Below are 16,846 nucleotides of genomic sequence, written 5' to 3'. Positions count from 1 at the left end.
TAAGCGACGTACAAAGCAGAACATGCAAACATCAAAACATTAAGAGACTAACAATAAAAACTAACAATAACAGAAAAGCTAAAAAAACAGGAACAGCAAACCAAAAACATTCATCTTCCTGGTAAAGGACAGTCCCCAAACAAATATCACTAAGAGCAGGGGTGGGGGGCAAGGCAGGTGGAAATGCTTGCCCCTTGATGGTCCCAGCACAGTCTCATCCCTGCAGCAGCACGACTCAGCCTGCAGCTCCTCCTGCTTAGTGCTAAGATCAAAGATAAGAGATCCCACTGTCTGCTTTTAAAAGACTTACCTCTGATCTCCATAAATCTCCATATTATTGACAGATTTGTGGGGCCCACTGGGACAGTTCTAGTGGGCTGGGCTGGGAACGGACCCCCATTGCTGGTCTATCAAATCTAACCATAAACTCCCTTTGAGTAATATATTACTAGGCTGAGAGATAGTTGTACGGAGTGCTAAGGGTCCTCGTTTAGTAAGACTTCAGGCCTTCAAGAGGCAGCTGGACAGCCATCTGTCGGGAATGCTTTGATTTGGATTCCTGCATTGAGCAGGGGGTTGGACTTGATGGCCTTATAGGCCCCTTCCAACTCTACTATTCTGTGATTCTATGATGAGATGCACCTGTTCCGCACGCTGTGAATAATTACATCCTGTTTAACCTCAGGCCTAGCAGGATAATTGAGCAGCCACTAGGTGTGAGGTTAGCAGGGGTGCAAATCCAAATGTGTCAGTCATGTGTTGTTAGCAGATGCTGTGAGGAGAAAAGAAAGGAGGGGAACCAGGGAGATAGGCTCAAATGAGCCACAGGAACTGTGAGAAGCAGAGCCTGCCACATTCCCAATTTAGGTGGCAAAACAGCATCCGGAATCATTGCGTGCCTTCCCCTAGACCAGCCTTTCCCAACTAGTGTGGGCCACCAGATGATGTTGGACTGCAATTCCCATCTTCCTGACCATTGGCAATGCTTACTGAGGCTGATGGGAGTTGTGGTCCAACAACGTCTGGTGGCCCACTAGTTGGGAAAGGCTGCCCAAGACTCTGATAGTCTGCATAGGCAAATTGTTTGGAGCACCTGACATCGTGAGGACCTTTTTCCTGGGCTTCTCTGTGTAATCTGGAATCAAGGTTGCACTCTTTGCGCTCATGTCCGGCCCTCTCAGACATCGCACTTATACAAAGATGCACAAGTGTGAGGAGAGGCCAAAGGGCTTAGGAGGAGACTTTTGTATTTCTGCAAAGAACATGCAGGCAAGGACTTGTTTAGACACTTCCTAACTTAATACTTGTAGGTATGTCATTTTGGCTTGGATTAGCAAACCTTTTGAAAGGTGCAGAACTGCAGTCTCACACAGAGCGGCTATTCTTTCATTGCTGTGTAGGCTTGGCTGGTTAGTAAGCCTCTGAAGCTGTGGAGGATGTATTCCTGTTTCATTCATTTTCAGAGAGGAAGGAATACTTACTTCTGTCCAAACCTTTTCCTGTTCTCTTTGTCTCCTTTAGTCTTGGAGTGTATCTGTGGAAGTTGTGTAGCTGTCAGTGTTATAGCAACGGCGCCTGCTGCTGTGAAACATTTGGCAGGAATGTGAAAAGGTATTGGTCACTAACAGTCAGAACTGTGACCTTGCTGTAGGACTTGGTGGACAGGAGAAAATGCCACGTTCTCTTTGGAAAATCACTGCAGGAGAAGAGCCCCAGGAGGCAATTGAGATGTGCAACTAGGATGAATTTTCATTTAACAGAAAGTCTGCTTTCTGAAGCTGGTGTGCCTATTAAAATTGTGGCTGTAACTACTGCTGCTGTTGAGATCTGGAGAAATTGTTTGAGTGGAAGGAGTTTTGGGGTGGGTGGGGAAAGAGTGTTGTGAACGTCTGTGTTCCTTAATGAAACTGAGGTTTCAGTCACACAAAACAGGCTGCCTTCTCCACACTGTTCAACCTCTAGAAAAGGCCTGGGGATGTTTCACTTATTTAGGGGAAGGCAAGGATAGGACAAGAAAGGATGGCAACCCTGAGGTAGCTGAAGGTCAGACAACAGGAAAATTTCAGAACTGTGAGAGTAGTTTGAGAATGGGGCAGGGCTGTCACTTTCCTTTGAGGTCTCAGCAAAGCGCTTGCTGCTTTCAAAATGTTAAGATCTTTTAAAGTACTACAGGACTCTTGGCTGATTCTGCTTCCCACAACTTCTGTTCTGACATCTGTCGGGGTGTCCAGTCTTAGGGTGGGAGGAAGGACTTAACAGTCTTTGGGTTGTATTTAATGTAGTGCTAAGGAGATTGTTCCATCATGTGCAAGCATTTCTGTGTGCCCACTGGAACTATCACCCCTCTTCTCCCCCTGTGTGCTGTTCTGGGATTCTCCTGACCTTCAGGAGCAGATGTGCGGGGTGGGGGGAATCCTGTGCAATAGCAGGAATCCTTGTATTGGCTTCCACTAGTGCAGTAAGTTAATTGAATACGGCCCTTTGCCCACTTTTATGATTCTGTAACCGGGGCTTCCCTGAAAATGTTTTGCTATCTGTTTTCTGCCTTTCAGCTATCCATTGCTAAAGCTCCCATTACCTGGCACTGGACCTGTGGAATATACCACCCCTGTGAAGGACTACGCGCACCCTCCAGCCTACCCAGCCCACCAGCAAGGAGAGCCAAGCGAGAGGCCTGACTGGGTACTATTGCTGCTACTCCTGCTGCAATGTGTGCAATGAGTAAGGGGCTCCTGTGAAATCACGAGGAGCCTGATAGTACGATTGCTTAGTTCTTTTCCATTGTGGCAGCTGGAAAGAACATGGCCACCATTTTTATGTATCTGTATTGCCTGTCACTAGCTTTTGTATCCCTAAGGTACAGAATAGCTCTTTTGTTTCCTCCTCCTGTTCCTACTTCTGGGCTGTCTCCTTCTACAGTGATCCTGATGTGGGGAAACGCATCACCTGTTCTATCCATTAAGTCCCCTCCTCCCTCAAATCCCTCCTCAAACAAGCCTTTCCTGGTCCATTCCTTCTGCCTCTCCTTCTGTGCTGCAAGTTAGCCGTCAACCTTCTCCTGTCCTGTCCTTTGTTCCGTTTTTGGAGAGATGGATGAGTGTATTCAAGAGAGCAAAGGTAGGGGATGTACCACCCAGCAGTCCCTTTCAAGAAGAAACATACAAACACAAGAAGGTGCCTTACACCAGCTCAAACTGTTCTCCATGTAGCTCAATGTGGTCTGCTCCAGCTGCTAGTGGCTCTGCAAGATCTCAGGCAGTGCTGTTTTCTGGCCTTGCCAGCTGAGATCCTTTTGAAGGGAAATGTCAGGAATTTAACCTAGGATGAAAAAGATGGTATTACCTGCCCTTCACCATAAGGTCCCAGGGCTAGTTACCTCAATACTGTTATGTGCCTTCAAGTCGATTACGACTTATGGCGACCCTATGAATCAGCGACCTCCAATAGCATCTGTCATGAACCACCCTGTTCAGATCTTGTAAGTTCAGGTCTGTGGCTTCCTTTATGGAATCAATCCATCTCTTCTTTGGCCTTCCTCTTTTTCTACTCCCTTCTGTTTTCCCCAGCATGATTGTCTTTTCTAGTGAATCAGGTCTTCTCATGATGTGTCCAAAGTATGATAACCTCAGTTTCATCATTTTAGCTTCTAGTGATAGTTCTGGTTTAATTTGTTCTAACACCCAATTATTTCTCTTTTTCATGGTCCATGGTATCTGCAAAGCTCTCCTCCAACATCACATTTCAGAGGAGCTGATTTTTTTCTTACCCGCTTTTTTCACTGTCCAACTTTCACATCCATACATAGAGATCAGGAAGACCATGGTCTGAATGATCCTGACTTTGGTGTTCAGTGATACATCTTTGCATTTGAGGACATTTTCTAGTTCTTTCATAGCTGCCCTCCCCAGTCCTAGCCTTCTTCTGATTTCTTGATTAACATCTCCATTTTGGTTAATGACTGTGCCGAGGTATTGATAATCTTTGCCAAGTTCAGTTGTCCTCATTGTCGACTTGAAAGTTACATAAATCTTCTGTTGTCGTTACTTTAGCCTTTTTGACGTTCAGCTGTAGTCCTGCTTGTGTGCTTTCCTCTTTAACTTTCATCAGCATTAGTTTCAAATCGTTACTGGTTTCTGTTAGTAGTATGGCTGCATATCTTAAATTACTGATATTTCTCCCTCCAGTTTTCACATCTCCTTCATCTTGGTCCAATCCCACTTTCTGAATGATATGTTCTGTGTACAGATTAAACAAATAGGGTGATAAAATACACCCCTGTCTCACACTCTTTCCTATTGGGAACCAATCTGTTTTTTCATATTCTGTCCTTACAGTAGCCACTTTCCAGAGTATAGGTTGTGCATCAGGACAATCAGATGCTGTGGCACCCCCATTTCTTATAAAGCATTCCATAGTTTTTCATGATCTACACAGTCAAAGGCTTTGCTGTAATCTATAAAGCACAGGGTGATTTCCTTCTGAAATTCCTTGGTCCGTTCCATTATCCAACGTATGTTTGCGATATGATCTCTGGTACCTCTTCCCTTTCTAAATCCAGCTTGGACGTCAGGCATTTCTCGATCCATATATGGCAAGAGCCTTTGTTGTAGAATCTTGAGCATTACTTTACTTGCATGGGATATTAAGGCAATAGTTCGATAATTACTACATTCTCCTGGATCCCCTTTCTTTGGAATTGGGATGTATATAGAATGCTTCCAGTCTGTGGGCCATTGTTTAGTTTTCCATATTTGTTGACAAATTTTTTCAAAATTTGGACTGATTCAATCTCAGTAGCTGGTAGCAACTCTATTGGTATGCCATCTATTCCTGGTGATTTGTTTCTTCCAAGTATGTTAAGAGCAGCTTTCACCTCTCATTCTAAAATTTGTGATTCTTCATCATACGGTTCTTCCGTGAATGAATCTCTCATCTTTGCATCTCTTTCATATAGTTCTTTTATATAGTTCATATATTGTATTGCTTCCATCTTCCTTTTATTTCATCTCAGTCAGTCAGTGTGTTCCCCTGTTGATTATTCAACATCCCTACTCTTGGTTTAAATTTCCCTTTCATTTCTCTAATCTTTTGGAACAGGGCTCTTGTTCTACCCTTTTTGTTGTCCTATTTCTCTACAATAACTATTGTAAGAGTTCTCTTTGTCCGGTACATACTAGTCGCTGCATAGTTGCATTTAAGGTTCTAACCATGTTTCTATCTCCTTTTGCTTTTGCTTTCCTTCTCTCTTTAACCATTTTAAGAGTTTCTTCAGTCATCCATTGAGTTCTTTCTCTCTTTTTAACTAGAGGTATTGTCTTTTTGCATTCTTCCCTGATAATGTCTCTGACTTCAATCCATAGTTCTACTGGTCCTCTATCAACTAAGTTTAAAGCCTCAAATCTGTTCCTTATTTGATCTTTATATTCTTCTGGGATGTTATTTAAATTGTATTTTGCCATTATAATTGCTTTGTTGTTCTTCTTTAGCTTTACTCTGATTTTCGATATTACCAGTTCATGGTCTGTACTGCTCTGCTCCTAGTCTTGTTTTTGCAGAAAGTATGGATCTTCTGCTACCAATTATATAATCAGTTTGATCCCTATATTGACCATTTGGTGATGTCCACGTGCACAGCCGTCTTTTCGGTTGCTCAAAAAATGTGTTCGCAAGAAACAAATTATTGGCTTCACAGAATTCAGTAAGTCTTTCTCCTGCTTCATTTCTGTCTCCTAAGCCCCATTTCCCCACAGTTCCTAGTTCTTCTGTGTTCCCTCTTTTGCATTCTAGTCTCACATGATTATCAGCATATCTTGTTTTGGTGTGTGATCAATTTCTTCCTGTACTTCTGCGTAAAATCTCTCCAATTCCTCTTCTGTGTTTGCTGTTGGAGCGTAGACTTGGATGATGGTGATAATAGGTTTCCTGTTTAATCTCATTGATATCACTTGCTCAGACCTTGCGTTGTAGCTCCTAATTGCTTTTGCTACATCACTTCTCACTATTAAAGCAACCCCATTTCTTCTTAATTTCTCATTTCCTGCATAAAATATTTTGTGGTTGCCTGATTGAAAATGTCCAATTCCCATCCATTTTAATTCACTCACACCAAGTATTGCGATGTTGATGATTTCCATTTCTTGCTTGACGATTTCTAACTTTCCCTGGTTCATACTGTTGACAATATACTGCAATATAAAAATACAATATTCAAATCGGTAAAAAAACAATTTACAATCAAAATCTACATCTCTGAGGAGTCAAAGGCCAGTGTGAAGAGGTGCATCTGAAGCATGTGTCCTACCATTGAGCTTCTTCTCTTGTAGCAAGGGAGCTGTGGCACAGAGAGGCTAGGATAAAGTTTGTTAAGTAAATAGCACATGGAAACTGCTATATGGAGAGGAACCTGTCAAAGAATTCTGTTCTGTCCACTGCAACTTCAGTCTCCTGGCATTAATGTGTATTATTAATGTGCATTAATGTGGGCTACTTCAACCTCCTGGATGGCAGGAAAGTAGCTTGGCTTTGCACTACTGTGCTTTTGAGTGCATTAATGTCCATCTCTTTTTCTTCCTCCCAGTATACTGGTGCTCCTGTGGCCTACATTCAACAGGTCCTGGTGAAAGCCATTGTCTCTCCATGGCCCAAGGCATTCCTGGCTGTTGATGTGTTTCGGTCGCCGCTGTCTCGTGTTTTCCAGCTAGTGGAGGAGATCAGAAATCACGCCCTGCAAGACGGGTAGGTGGCCTTTCATTAGAGGTGGAGAAGGGCTAGCTGACCATTTGGTTTTTCTTGACATCTGGTACTTGTAAGAGGATTCCAGAACAGCTTGTTCTGTGCAGGGAGCTGTTGTGTAAGCAGGGTTGTACCTGTTCCATACACGAGGAACTCCATCATGCTAGCAGAGGATGTCATATCAGAGGGAGAACTCGTCATCCTGAGACTCGCTGGCTTTTAAGAGGGGCGTTTTAACCCTTGTATTTGTGGAGAGCTTCCATTGGTCAGAGGGTGAGGCTTTAGTCCCCTGCCTGGCTCAGGCTACTAATCTGTGATTCCAGCTGATCCCCAGTCTCCGTGCTGTTCCTTCCCTCTGAAACAGTGTTGGAAGAACCTGAACGTAGCAATTATATAAACTAAACCTGATCTCCATGAACTACTACAGAACCCAAATGTTCTTGGGTTAAGATTTAGCACAAAACCCACTATTTACCTATAAAACTTGTTGACTGTGTGTTCTTCAATGTTCTTACCTGAGATTCTTGCTCATACCTTAGTTGCGTGCAGTGAATCTGAACCAGTGTATTTCTGTAAAAAGAGGGTGGGCTACTTCAACCTCCTGGATGGCAGGAAAGTAGCTTGGCTTTGCACTACTGTGCTTTTGAGTGCATTGATCTGGGTGTGCTGGTGTACTAGGGAGCCAGCCTTACTTGTACAAAGTAATAAATATGAGCATCCTTGGACTCAGAGTTCTGATAGCCTTGATTCTGTGTTTACCTTCTGTTCTTTGTCCTTGTTTGTGGTACATGGAAATACTTGGACCCACGTATCTCAACTTCTGTATGGTCAGTCTGCATGTTTCGTATCTGATGGCTACAAAATCCTAGCTGAGGAGTGACATTGCATGGACATGAAGTTAAATTTATGTACTCAGAATGAAGCGGGGCTTCCTTTTTAAGTCATTGGATCGTATTCAATTAAGTCGTACTCAGAGTAGACCATTGAAATTAATGAACCTAAGTTAGTTGTGTCAATACTGTAAACTGCCCAGAGAGCTTCGGCTGTGGGGCGGTATATAAGTACAATAAATAAATAAATACGGGCTTTTTCCTGAGTAGGACTAGCAATGCATACCACTCATTGTCTGTAATGCAGTAAGCTGACCTGCAGGCTTGCAGAGTTTTATGCCATGGCCATGGAACTTTTTTCCTGTTAAGGACTGCAGCACCTTAGCTGGAACTTGTCAGGTTCCTCATTCTCGCAAAGGGCATGGCAAGAGTGGAGCACACACATTCTCTCTCTCTTTTGCAAGCCTGCCTCTTGTCTTTCTCTTCAAGCCTCCTCATGCCCCTGCCTGCCTCCTGGTCAGCATCTTTTCCCCTCTCATTCCCCCAAATGGGAGATCTGACTGGGAGACAGCTAGAATGTCTGCAGATGCTCTTGGTGCTGCACTCTGCAACCAACTTGTGTTTGCCTACCCACCTGCCTGCCCCTTGTGTTTTTCCTATTCTCGCTTTGGCAGGGGAGAATGAGAGAGAGAGAGAGAGAGAGAGGCAGGCAGGCAGGCTGCCAATCAAATGTGGGAGCTCAGAAAGCCAACCATAGAGGGCAGCAGCTGTAGTGTCCTCCAGTGGGGGCTGTAATCTGGGGAGACCTTTGCGAACTGGATTGTAGTGGCCTGTGCTTGGATTGCAGGTTCCCTGCCCCTGTTCTACGAAACTCCCCTGTTCTTGAAGCTATTTACTGTCTATGCAAGTCTATGCAGAAGCAGGGTGCCTTATGCCAGGAGGGGTATTCCCCGCCTTCTTGCAGTGTGCTTTCTTCCTCCATCCTCTTTGTGGCAGTTTTGCTTGTCTGGAGAAAGAGGAGCAGGGAGAGATCATAGAGGTAAAGTACCAAAAATGTAAGAGCTGAGAGCTTGGGATAATGTAGGTGGTAATGCAAAAGTGAGGGTGACATGATAACAGCAGGAGAAGAGGAAAATGACTTTTGCTGGTGTGTCTTGAAATGACCATAGAGGGGGGAGATCTCAGAAAGGAAAGTAACCAGAGCCCAGACCATAATTTTTAGCAGTAGACGTAGAGCATATAAATACTACATAACCAAAGGAGCAAGAGAGAACAGGCAGACAGTTTGCCACTTCAGCAAACTGATTTTGGCTGCCTGCTGAATCACTTTATGGGGTGTTCCTTTATGTTTTGACAATTTGCAGATACTGTTGATGTACTATAGCTCTCTTGGCTTCTCTTCCTTTCAGTTCCAGAATCAAAAGCCTTGAAGAAATCTGCCTTCAGGTAACGGATCTCCTGCCCAACTTAAAGAAGCTTCGTGGGTTGCTCCCTGAACATGGCTGCCTGCTGCTGTCCCCAGGAAACTTCTGGCAGAATGACCAGGAACGCTTCAGTGCTGACCCTGATATCATTAAAACCATCCACCAGCATGAACCAAAGACGTTACAGACATCGGCTACCCCCAAAGGTGTGAGATCTTGAAGGAGATTAGCAGTGAAGTTATTTGGGAAACGCTTGATGGCTCAAAGCCTTGACTCCCTGACTACTGTCTTAAGGCCAGATTGAAATGGTTCGCCCTTGTGTGTCTTACATATCAGTCTCTAGCTTAAGTGAGTGCCGTGCAATTGTTATCCTTGATCACATGTGGGAGGATAGCCTGAATAATGTAGAACAGCCTTTCTGCAGTGTCAGAGCCAGGAAGAGGGTTTTGACATCAGTGCAACCTAGGAAGAAGACTGTTGCAATGGACCAAAGGCTTGACCCAACATCTGCTTTCTCACAGTGGCTGACCAGATGCCTGTGGGAAGCCGAATAGCAGGACGTGAGGTCAATAACCCTCTCCTGCTGCAGTTTCAGCACCTGGTATTCAAAGGCATATTGTCTCTGAACCCAGAAGTTAACACAAAGCCACCATGACCATGCTTGTTTCTCAGCATTCACAGTTTTATAGCCCTCTGTCTTGTCTCCCTCTGCCTTTCCCCACACCCCTTTTTAAACCAAAAGACCAAATGTTTTAAACTCTTTGTCATAGAAAGACATGCTCGGATTTCTAGCTTGTTTTAGATGCTTTTCCCCATTCCTTTTCCACTTCTGTGGTATCCTTTTTGAGATGCAGCAACCAGAACTGAAAATATTTTTTCAAGTGAGCATGCATCATTGGCTTATACACTCAGATGCAAAAATATACATATTCCTTTGATCAGCTCCCAGAACAACATTTGGCTTGAAACTGCTGTCTGGCCCAGTTAATAGTGCAAAAGAAAAAAAGGGGGGGACCCCAAAATGCTTGAAAAAATATTTAGAACCATAAGAACACACATTATATATGGTTTTATGCTGTATGAAATTCTTGTACATTAATGTTGTGTGTTCTTATGATTTTGTCTACAGCCCCTGACGAAGGCCAAACTGAGTGGCTGGAATGCGTTGGGCTTTTGTTATATTAAATATTTTTCTAGCATTTTGGGGTTCCCCCCGCTTTTATTATTTTCTTTTGCTTTTGGATGCTTGCCACCTTCTGCTCTTGGGCCAGTTAATAGTGCCCCTGGGTGGTGTGGTGATGGCCACTAACTTAGCTGGCTTTAAGAGGGAATCGGACAAATTCATGAACATGGGGAACTCCCCTTACACTGAGGCAGATCGTTGGTCCATCTCGCTCCCTATTGTGTACACTGGCCAGCAGCAGCTCAGCAGGGTTTCAGGCAGGGATCTTCTCTCCTGGCCCTACCTAGAGATGCTATATTTGGGGTTGAACCCGGGAGCTTCTGCACACAAGGGAGATGTTCTGCCACTGAGCTACAGCCCTGGCATTGAGAGCACTGTGGCCAGACACACAAAATCAAGTGTGGGGGAGGGAAATACAAGGGCAACCTGGTGCCTTAGAAATACAAACTTTAGGGCAGGCTGTTCAGCTGATATAACAGACCTCAATTAGTAGCCTGGCTATGGTTTGCTTGTGATCATATTCCTGGATGTAAGACTGGCTAGTACAGGATTCTGATCTTGCCATTGTGCCAGCCAGCTTCCCACACTCATTCATTCCCTGAAGGTGTAAATGAATCAGAAACTGAAGTGAGGGAAGGGGTTGCTACCTCAGATTAAATGATCGTGTGACCAGGCCTCCAGTTTCCTGTGTAGGTGTTAAAAACTTGAAATTGAATTTTTTTCCAGGTCTGTAAAATGCATCCCTAAGCAGGACGGGGGCTTGTTGTGTGTTTCTGTGTCGCTCTTACGTATGCTTAGGAAACGACATTTCCTTCCCAGTCTGTGTGACTTTTAAACCTTATAGTGTGTCCCTCTTGTTATCTCAGATCTGCTGTTTGGCGTCCCAGGGAAATGCAGTGGGGTGAATCTTTACAACCGGAAGCGAGTGGTAACCTACACCATCACCTTAGGTCTCCAGCGATATGACTCCAGGTATTTTGAGATTTTATTCAGAAGATCCTCAGTGTTGCACAGGGACTTGGAAAACACAACTGCTGTGCAGGATTCCCTTATTCCTTGTTGCTTGCCCTCAAGGCTGTCTTTAGCATGTCGTAGCATGTCTTTTTAAATAGGATCTGTAAATATGTGCTAGTTTCTCCTTTGAATGATCTGATGTACACCATTTTCAAGCCTATTTTCACACTTGATATACTAGTGAAGCCAATACAGTAATACCTCACTTAACAAAGTAGATGCATTCCTGGACATTACTACATTAACAGAAACTTTGGTACCAGAGGTAGGAATAACATGGAAAGAACAGGGATAGGTTCGTACACCCGCTTATAAAGGGTGGGGGCAGCTTCAGCAGGGGCTTTAAAGGGTGTCTACCTGGCACCCGCCCATTCCCTTCCTTTCCCCCTCCCCTCTCCTTCAGAGGAGGAGAAGCTCTGAATCAAATTGGATCCTTCCCTCCCCAGCCCTGAGAGAAAGCAAGAGATCTCTTTAATGCAAACCAAACACACAAGCTTGTCAGTTTCACACTAGGCTCATCAGTTTATTGATAGCAAACAAAGACAGGGGCTGGTCAGTTTCACCTTAAAGCAAAGGAACAGGCTTGAAAGTTTATCCATAGTAAAGCAAAGACATAGGGAAAGAGGGATTGGACCAAGATGTGAAAATTGGAGGGAGAAATATCAATAATTTAAGATATGCAGATACCATACTACTAGCAGAAACCAGTAATGATTTGAAATGAATGCTGATGAAAGTTAAAAAGGAAATCACACAAAAGCAGGACTACAGCTGAACATCAAGAAGACTAAAATAATGACAACAGAAGATTTATGTAACTTTCAAGTTGACAATGAGGACATTGAACTTGTCAAGGATTATCAATACCTCGGCACAGTCATTAACCAAAATGGAGACGATAGTCAAGAAATCAGAAGAAGGCTAGGACTGGGGAGGGCAGCTACGAGAGAACTAGAAAATGTCCTCAAATGCAAAGATGTATCACTGAACACTAAAGTCAGGATCATTCATACCATGGTATTCCCAGTCTGTATGTATGGATGTGGAAGTTGGACAGTGAAAAAAGCGGATAAGAGAAAAATCAACTCATTTGAAATGTGATGTTGGAGGAGAACTTTGTGCATACCATGGACTGTGAAAAAGACAAATAATTGGGTGTTTGAACAAATTAAACCAGAACTATCACTAGAAGCTAAAATGATGAAACTGAGGTTATCATACTTTGGACACATAATGAGAAGACATGATTTACTAGGAAAGACAATAATGCTGGGAAAAACAGAAGGAAGTAGAAAAAGAGGAAGGCCAAAGAAGAGATGGATTGATTCCATAAAGGAAGCCACAGACCTGAACTTACAAGATCTGAACAGGGTGGCTCATGACAGATGCTATTGGAGGTCACTGATTCATAGGGTCGCCATAAGTCATGATCGACTTGAAGGCACATAACAACAACAATATTTTGGAGGGCAGATTTGAAAAAATGCTGAGGCGCAGTTGAGAATCAGTGAATTGGAAAGTTGCAATGGTTGTGAAACATCAAGCCTCTTAGGGCCACTGCACGAGTTACAAAGAAAGCACTATATTCCTGTATGCTGCATGTTCCTCTGTAACTTATGCGGAAGCCTGACATGTCTGTTTTTCTTTCTAACAATGTGTACGCTGCATGTAGACTGGCCCTTGGTTCCTACAGTATGACCCATGATCGAAAACTTGCTTTTGAGTGTTACATGGTATTCTGCAGTTTCTTGTAAATGTACCCCATCAATTTTGTAACCGGTAGCAGCTCTCAGCATCTGGGTCGGTTGAGGAGGCTTGAATTCTTCACCACCCCTTCTTACCCACCTCCATCTGTCATAACCCTTGTGAAAGCATCTTGCTCTTTTTCATTCTTCCTAAAGAGTCCGTGGCACCTGAGGGGGAAAACCAGTAAGTAGACCTGCTTGGAAACTTCACTGGAGATACGCTGTCTACTTCTGGTATCCTGCTGGGGTCATAAAGACCCTTCTCTGGAAAGACCAGCTGGAGTAAAGAGCATGGTACAAACGTGGCATCCTTTTGTGTTTTCCTGGCAGATTCCTTTCCAGCCTCCGCTCCCGCCTCAAGATGCTGCATCCCAGCCCCAACTGCACCCTGCGGGAGGAGCACATCATCCACGTCCACTTCAAGGAGGAGATTGGCATCACTGAACTCATCCCCCTCGTGACCACCTACATCATCCTCTTTGCTTACATTTACTTCTCCACGCGTAAGTTTGAAGGGGCTGGCAAGCTGCATACAGGAGATGTCACGTGTGCCCCTTGGGTTTTAAAGCAGCAGCAGAGAGGAGCAGAGCCTTTAGGATAGTAAATGACACAACATTTATGTAACAGCCAGGCCAAACGTGACATTTCATAGAATCATGGAATAGTAGAGTTGGAAGGGGCCTATAAGGCTGTCGAGTCCAACCCCCTGTTCCATGCAGGGATCCAAATCAAAGCAGCCCCGATTTCAAGGAGGAAGGGTGTGCGTGTCAACTTTCTGGATCCTTGAGACAAAGAAGCTCTGGTTTAGGAGAGGAGACACTTGCATTCCATGTTGTATCCTATCCTTCAGTGTGATACTCTGCACATCCTGGGGTTAACCTTTTAAGCAGAGACTTTATCCCAGTCTGCTTCTCTTTTGGAATTGGTTTTTTAAAAGATGTTTTTAAAAGAGTTTTAAAAAATACATTTTTAAGATGTGTTATTTTTGAAATGTTTTGAAAGTGTTTTGTTTTTAAGATTTTAATGATTTTTTTAGTGTTTTGTCCTTTGTTTACCACCCTGGGGTCCTTCTGGGAGAAGGCGGGTTAGAAGTTTAAATAAATAAATAAATAAAACCTTATTTTAGAGTTATTTATTATTATTTATTAATTACATTTCTACCCCGCCTTTCTTTTCATGATTGAAACCCAAGGCGGCTTCCATATGGTTCCCAGGCAGTCTCCCATCCAGGCACTGACCAGACCTGACCCTGCTTAGCTTCAGCAGGGTGCTGGCCTCATGTGCCTTCAGACTGAGTTATGGGTAATGTCACCCTAGAGATATGCAAGCATGCATTGAGAGGCATATAGATAGACCCACATGCGCCTTTGTGCATCAGGGTGTGGATGGCACCTTGTCATACTTTCTCCAAACTGAGCAGTGAATATATGAGTCCTGCCTTCATGGCCTTGGAGTTGTGTCTTACCTTTGTCCAATGATTGGGCTTTCTCTCCCTCAGGCAAGATTGACATGGTGAAATCGAAGTGGGGCCTGGCTCTGGCTGCAGTTGTGACAGTCCTCAGTTCTCTGCTCATGTCAGTTGGCTTGTGTACACTCTTTGGCCTCACACCTACGCTCAATGGAGGGTAAGCGTCTAAATTAATCTTACTGGTAGAAGGTGTGTGAAGTCCCAAAAGAGCTGCTCTCTCCTTCATCTTTTGGAAATTGGGAGTTGCTCTCCGAAGTTGCTGTGTTAGCGACTCCTTCCCAAGTGGTGCCTCATGCCGGCCTGAGGGAACTGTCTTATCCTTCGGCTAAGATGAGCTATTTGTAAACCATGGATGCAACAGATTTATTTATTTATTTATTTAAAACATTTCTATCCTGCCCTTCTACCCTATAATAGGGCACTCAGGGCGGCTTACAAAAATAAAATCAGGAAATAGTAAAATTGTAAGCAGCAAAATCACAAAAACATTAAAATAAATTAAAATACATAAAATACAATTAAAATAAATTAAAATACATACAATTAAAATACATAAAATACAATATATATATATATACATACACACACACATATACATATATAGGGATTGATACTAAAGGGACTACAAAGGTAAAATTTAATGTAGAAGACATAAAATCATAGAATCAGTGTCAGGCTCTACAAATTCATTTGCTGACATGTACACCAAGCTGGCACATTAATCAGAGCTGGTGTTTTAGCTGTATCTCCCTAACATGTGAAGTGACTCAGAGGCAGGAACGTTACTCAGAGGCAAAAAAACATAAGAAGAGCCTGCTGGTCAGGCCAGTGGCCCATCTAGACCAGCATCCTGTTCTCAGTGGCCAACCGGACGCCCATAGGAAGCCCGCAAGCAGGTCCTAAATGCAAAGAGCACTCTCCCCTTCTGCGGTTTCCAGCAACTGGTATTTGGAAGCATACTGCCTCCACCTTTGGAATCAGAGCATAGCCATCATGGCTAGTAGCCATTGATAGCCTTTTAAGAACATAAGAAGAACGTGCTGGATCAGGCCAGTCGCCCATCTAGTCCAGCATCCTGTTCTCACAGTGGCCAACCAGGTGCCTGGGGGAAGCCCGCAAGCAGGACCCGAGTGCAAGAACACTCTCCCCTCCTGAGGCTTCCGGCAACTGGTTTTCAGAAGCATACTGCCTCTGACTAGGGTGGCAGAGCACAGCCATCATGGCTAGTAGCCATTGACAGCCCTGTCCTCCATGAATTTGTCTAATCTTCTTTTAAAGCCATCCAAGCTGGTGGCCATTACTGCATCTTGTGGGAGCAAATTCCGTAGTTTAACTATGCGCTGAGTAAAGAAGTGCTTCCTTTTGTCTGTCCTGAATCTTCCAACACTCAGCTTCATTGGATGCCCATGTGTTCCAGTGTTATGAGAGAGGGAGAAAAGCTTTTCTCTATCCACTTTCTCAGTGCCATGCATAATTTAATACACTTCTATCTTCTCACCTCTGAATCACCTAAACTAAAAAGCCCCAAACGCTGCAACCTTTCCTCATAGGGGAGTTGCTGCATCTCCTTGATCATTCTGGTTGCCCTTTTCTGAACCTTTTCCAGCTCTACAATATTCTTTTTGAGGTGAGGCGACCAGAACTGTACACAGTATTCCAAATGTGGCTGTACCATAGATTTATATAACAGCATTGTGATGTCAGCAGTTTTATTTTCAATACCTTTCCTAATGATCCCTAGAATGGAATTTGCCTTTTTATCAGCTGCCTGACATCTTCATCGAGCTATCCACTATGACCCTAAGGTCTTGTTCCTGATCAGTCACTGCCAGTTCAGACCCCATGACTGTATATATGAAATTAAGATTTTTTGCTCCAATATGCGTAACTTTATATTTGCTTAAATTGAATTGCATCCGTCATTTTACCACCCATTCTCTCAGTTTGGAGAGGTCCTTCTGGATCTCTTTGCAATCCCTCTTTGCTTTAACAACCCTGACCAATTTCTCATCAGCAAACGCAGCCACCTCATTCACTGCTCACCCCTAATTCTAGATTATTTATAAACAAGTTAAAAGCCCAGGTCCCAATAATGATCCTTGGGGGACTCCACTTTCTATATCCCTTCACTGGGAGAACTGTCCATTTATTCCCACTGTCTGCTTCCTGTTCCCTAACCAATTCCTGACCCACAAGAGCCAGTGGAATCAACGCATCCAGTGACTTCCAGATAATCTTTAGAGTAAGAGGCAGTTAACAAGAGAGAAGAATCTGTTGTAACAATGGCTTCCCAGGAATTTTCTCTGCCTCTAGCTAGGGCAACAGTGATATTTGGAAGCTGTGGTATAATCTCTTTAACAAAGTGGATTCCCAACATAAAGTAGCTGTTGACTTTAATTCACTTTGTGTACTTGGCAGAACCTTTCAGCATCCTCTTATAAGCATTTTCC

At 43.6% G+C, this 16,846-nt stretch overlaps 1 protein-coding gene across 5 annotated transcripts in view; it reads left to right on the top strand.

Moving 5' to 3' along the window:
- Positions 1-16,846, top strand: part of SCAP (SREBF chaperone) — a 73,831-nt gene that overhangs the window by 34,429 nt on the left and 22,556 nt on the right. For all 5 annotated transcript variants that reach the window (XM_061587225.1, XM_061587222.1, XM_061587224.1 and 2 more), the window contains exons 3-8: positions 2,553-2,682; positions 6,578-6,735; positions 8,972-9,192; positions 11,036-11,141; positions 13,259-13,431; positions 14,427-14,553. In XM_061587225.1, the coding sequence (XP_061443209.1) occupies positions 2,553-2,682; positions 6,578-6,735; positions 8,972-9,192; positions 11,036-11,141; positions 13,259-13,431; positions 14,427-14,553 (915 nt within the window). The remainder of the gene's footprint in view (positions 1-2,552; positions 2,683-6,577; positions 6,736-8,971; positions 9,193-11,035; positions 11,142-13,258; positions 13,432-14,426; positions 14,554-16,846) is intronic.

The sequence above is a fragment of the Rhineura floridana genome, chromosome 10, assembly GCF_030035675.1.
Source record: "Rhineura floridana isolate rRhiFlo1 chromosome 10, rRhiFlo1.hap2, whole genome shotgun sequence".
NCBI lineage: Eukaryota > Metazoa > Chordata > Lepidosauria > Squamata > Rhineuridae > Rhineura > Rhineura floridana.
This window is presented reverse-complemented; position numbering and strand designations above follow the sequence as displayed.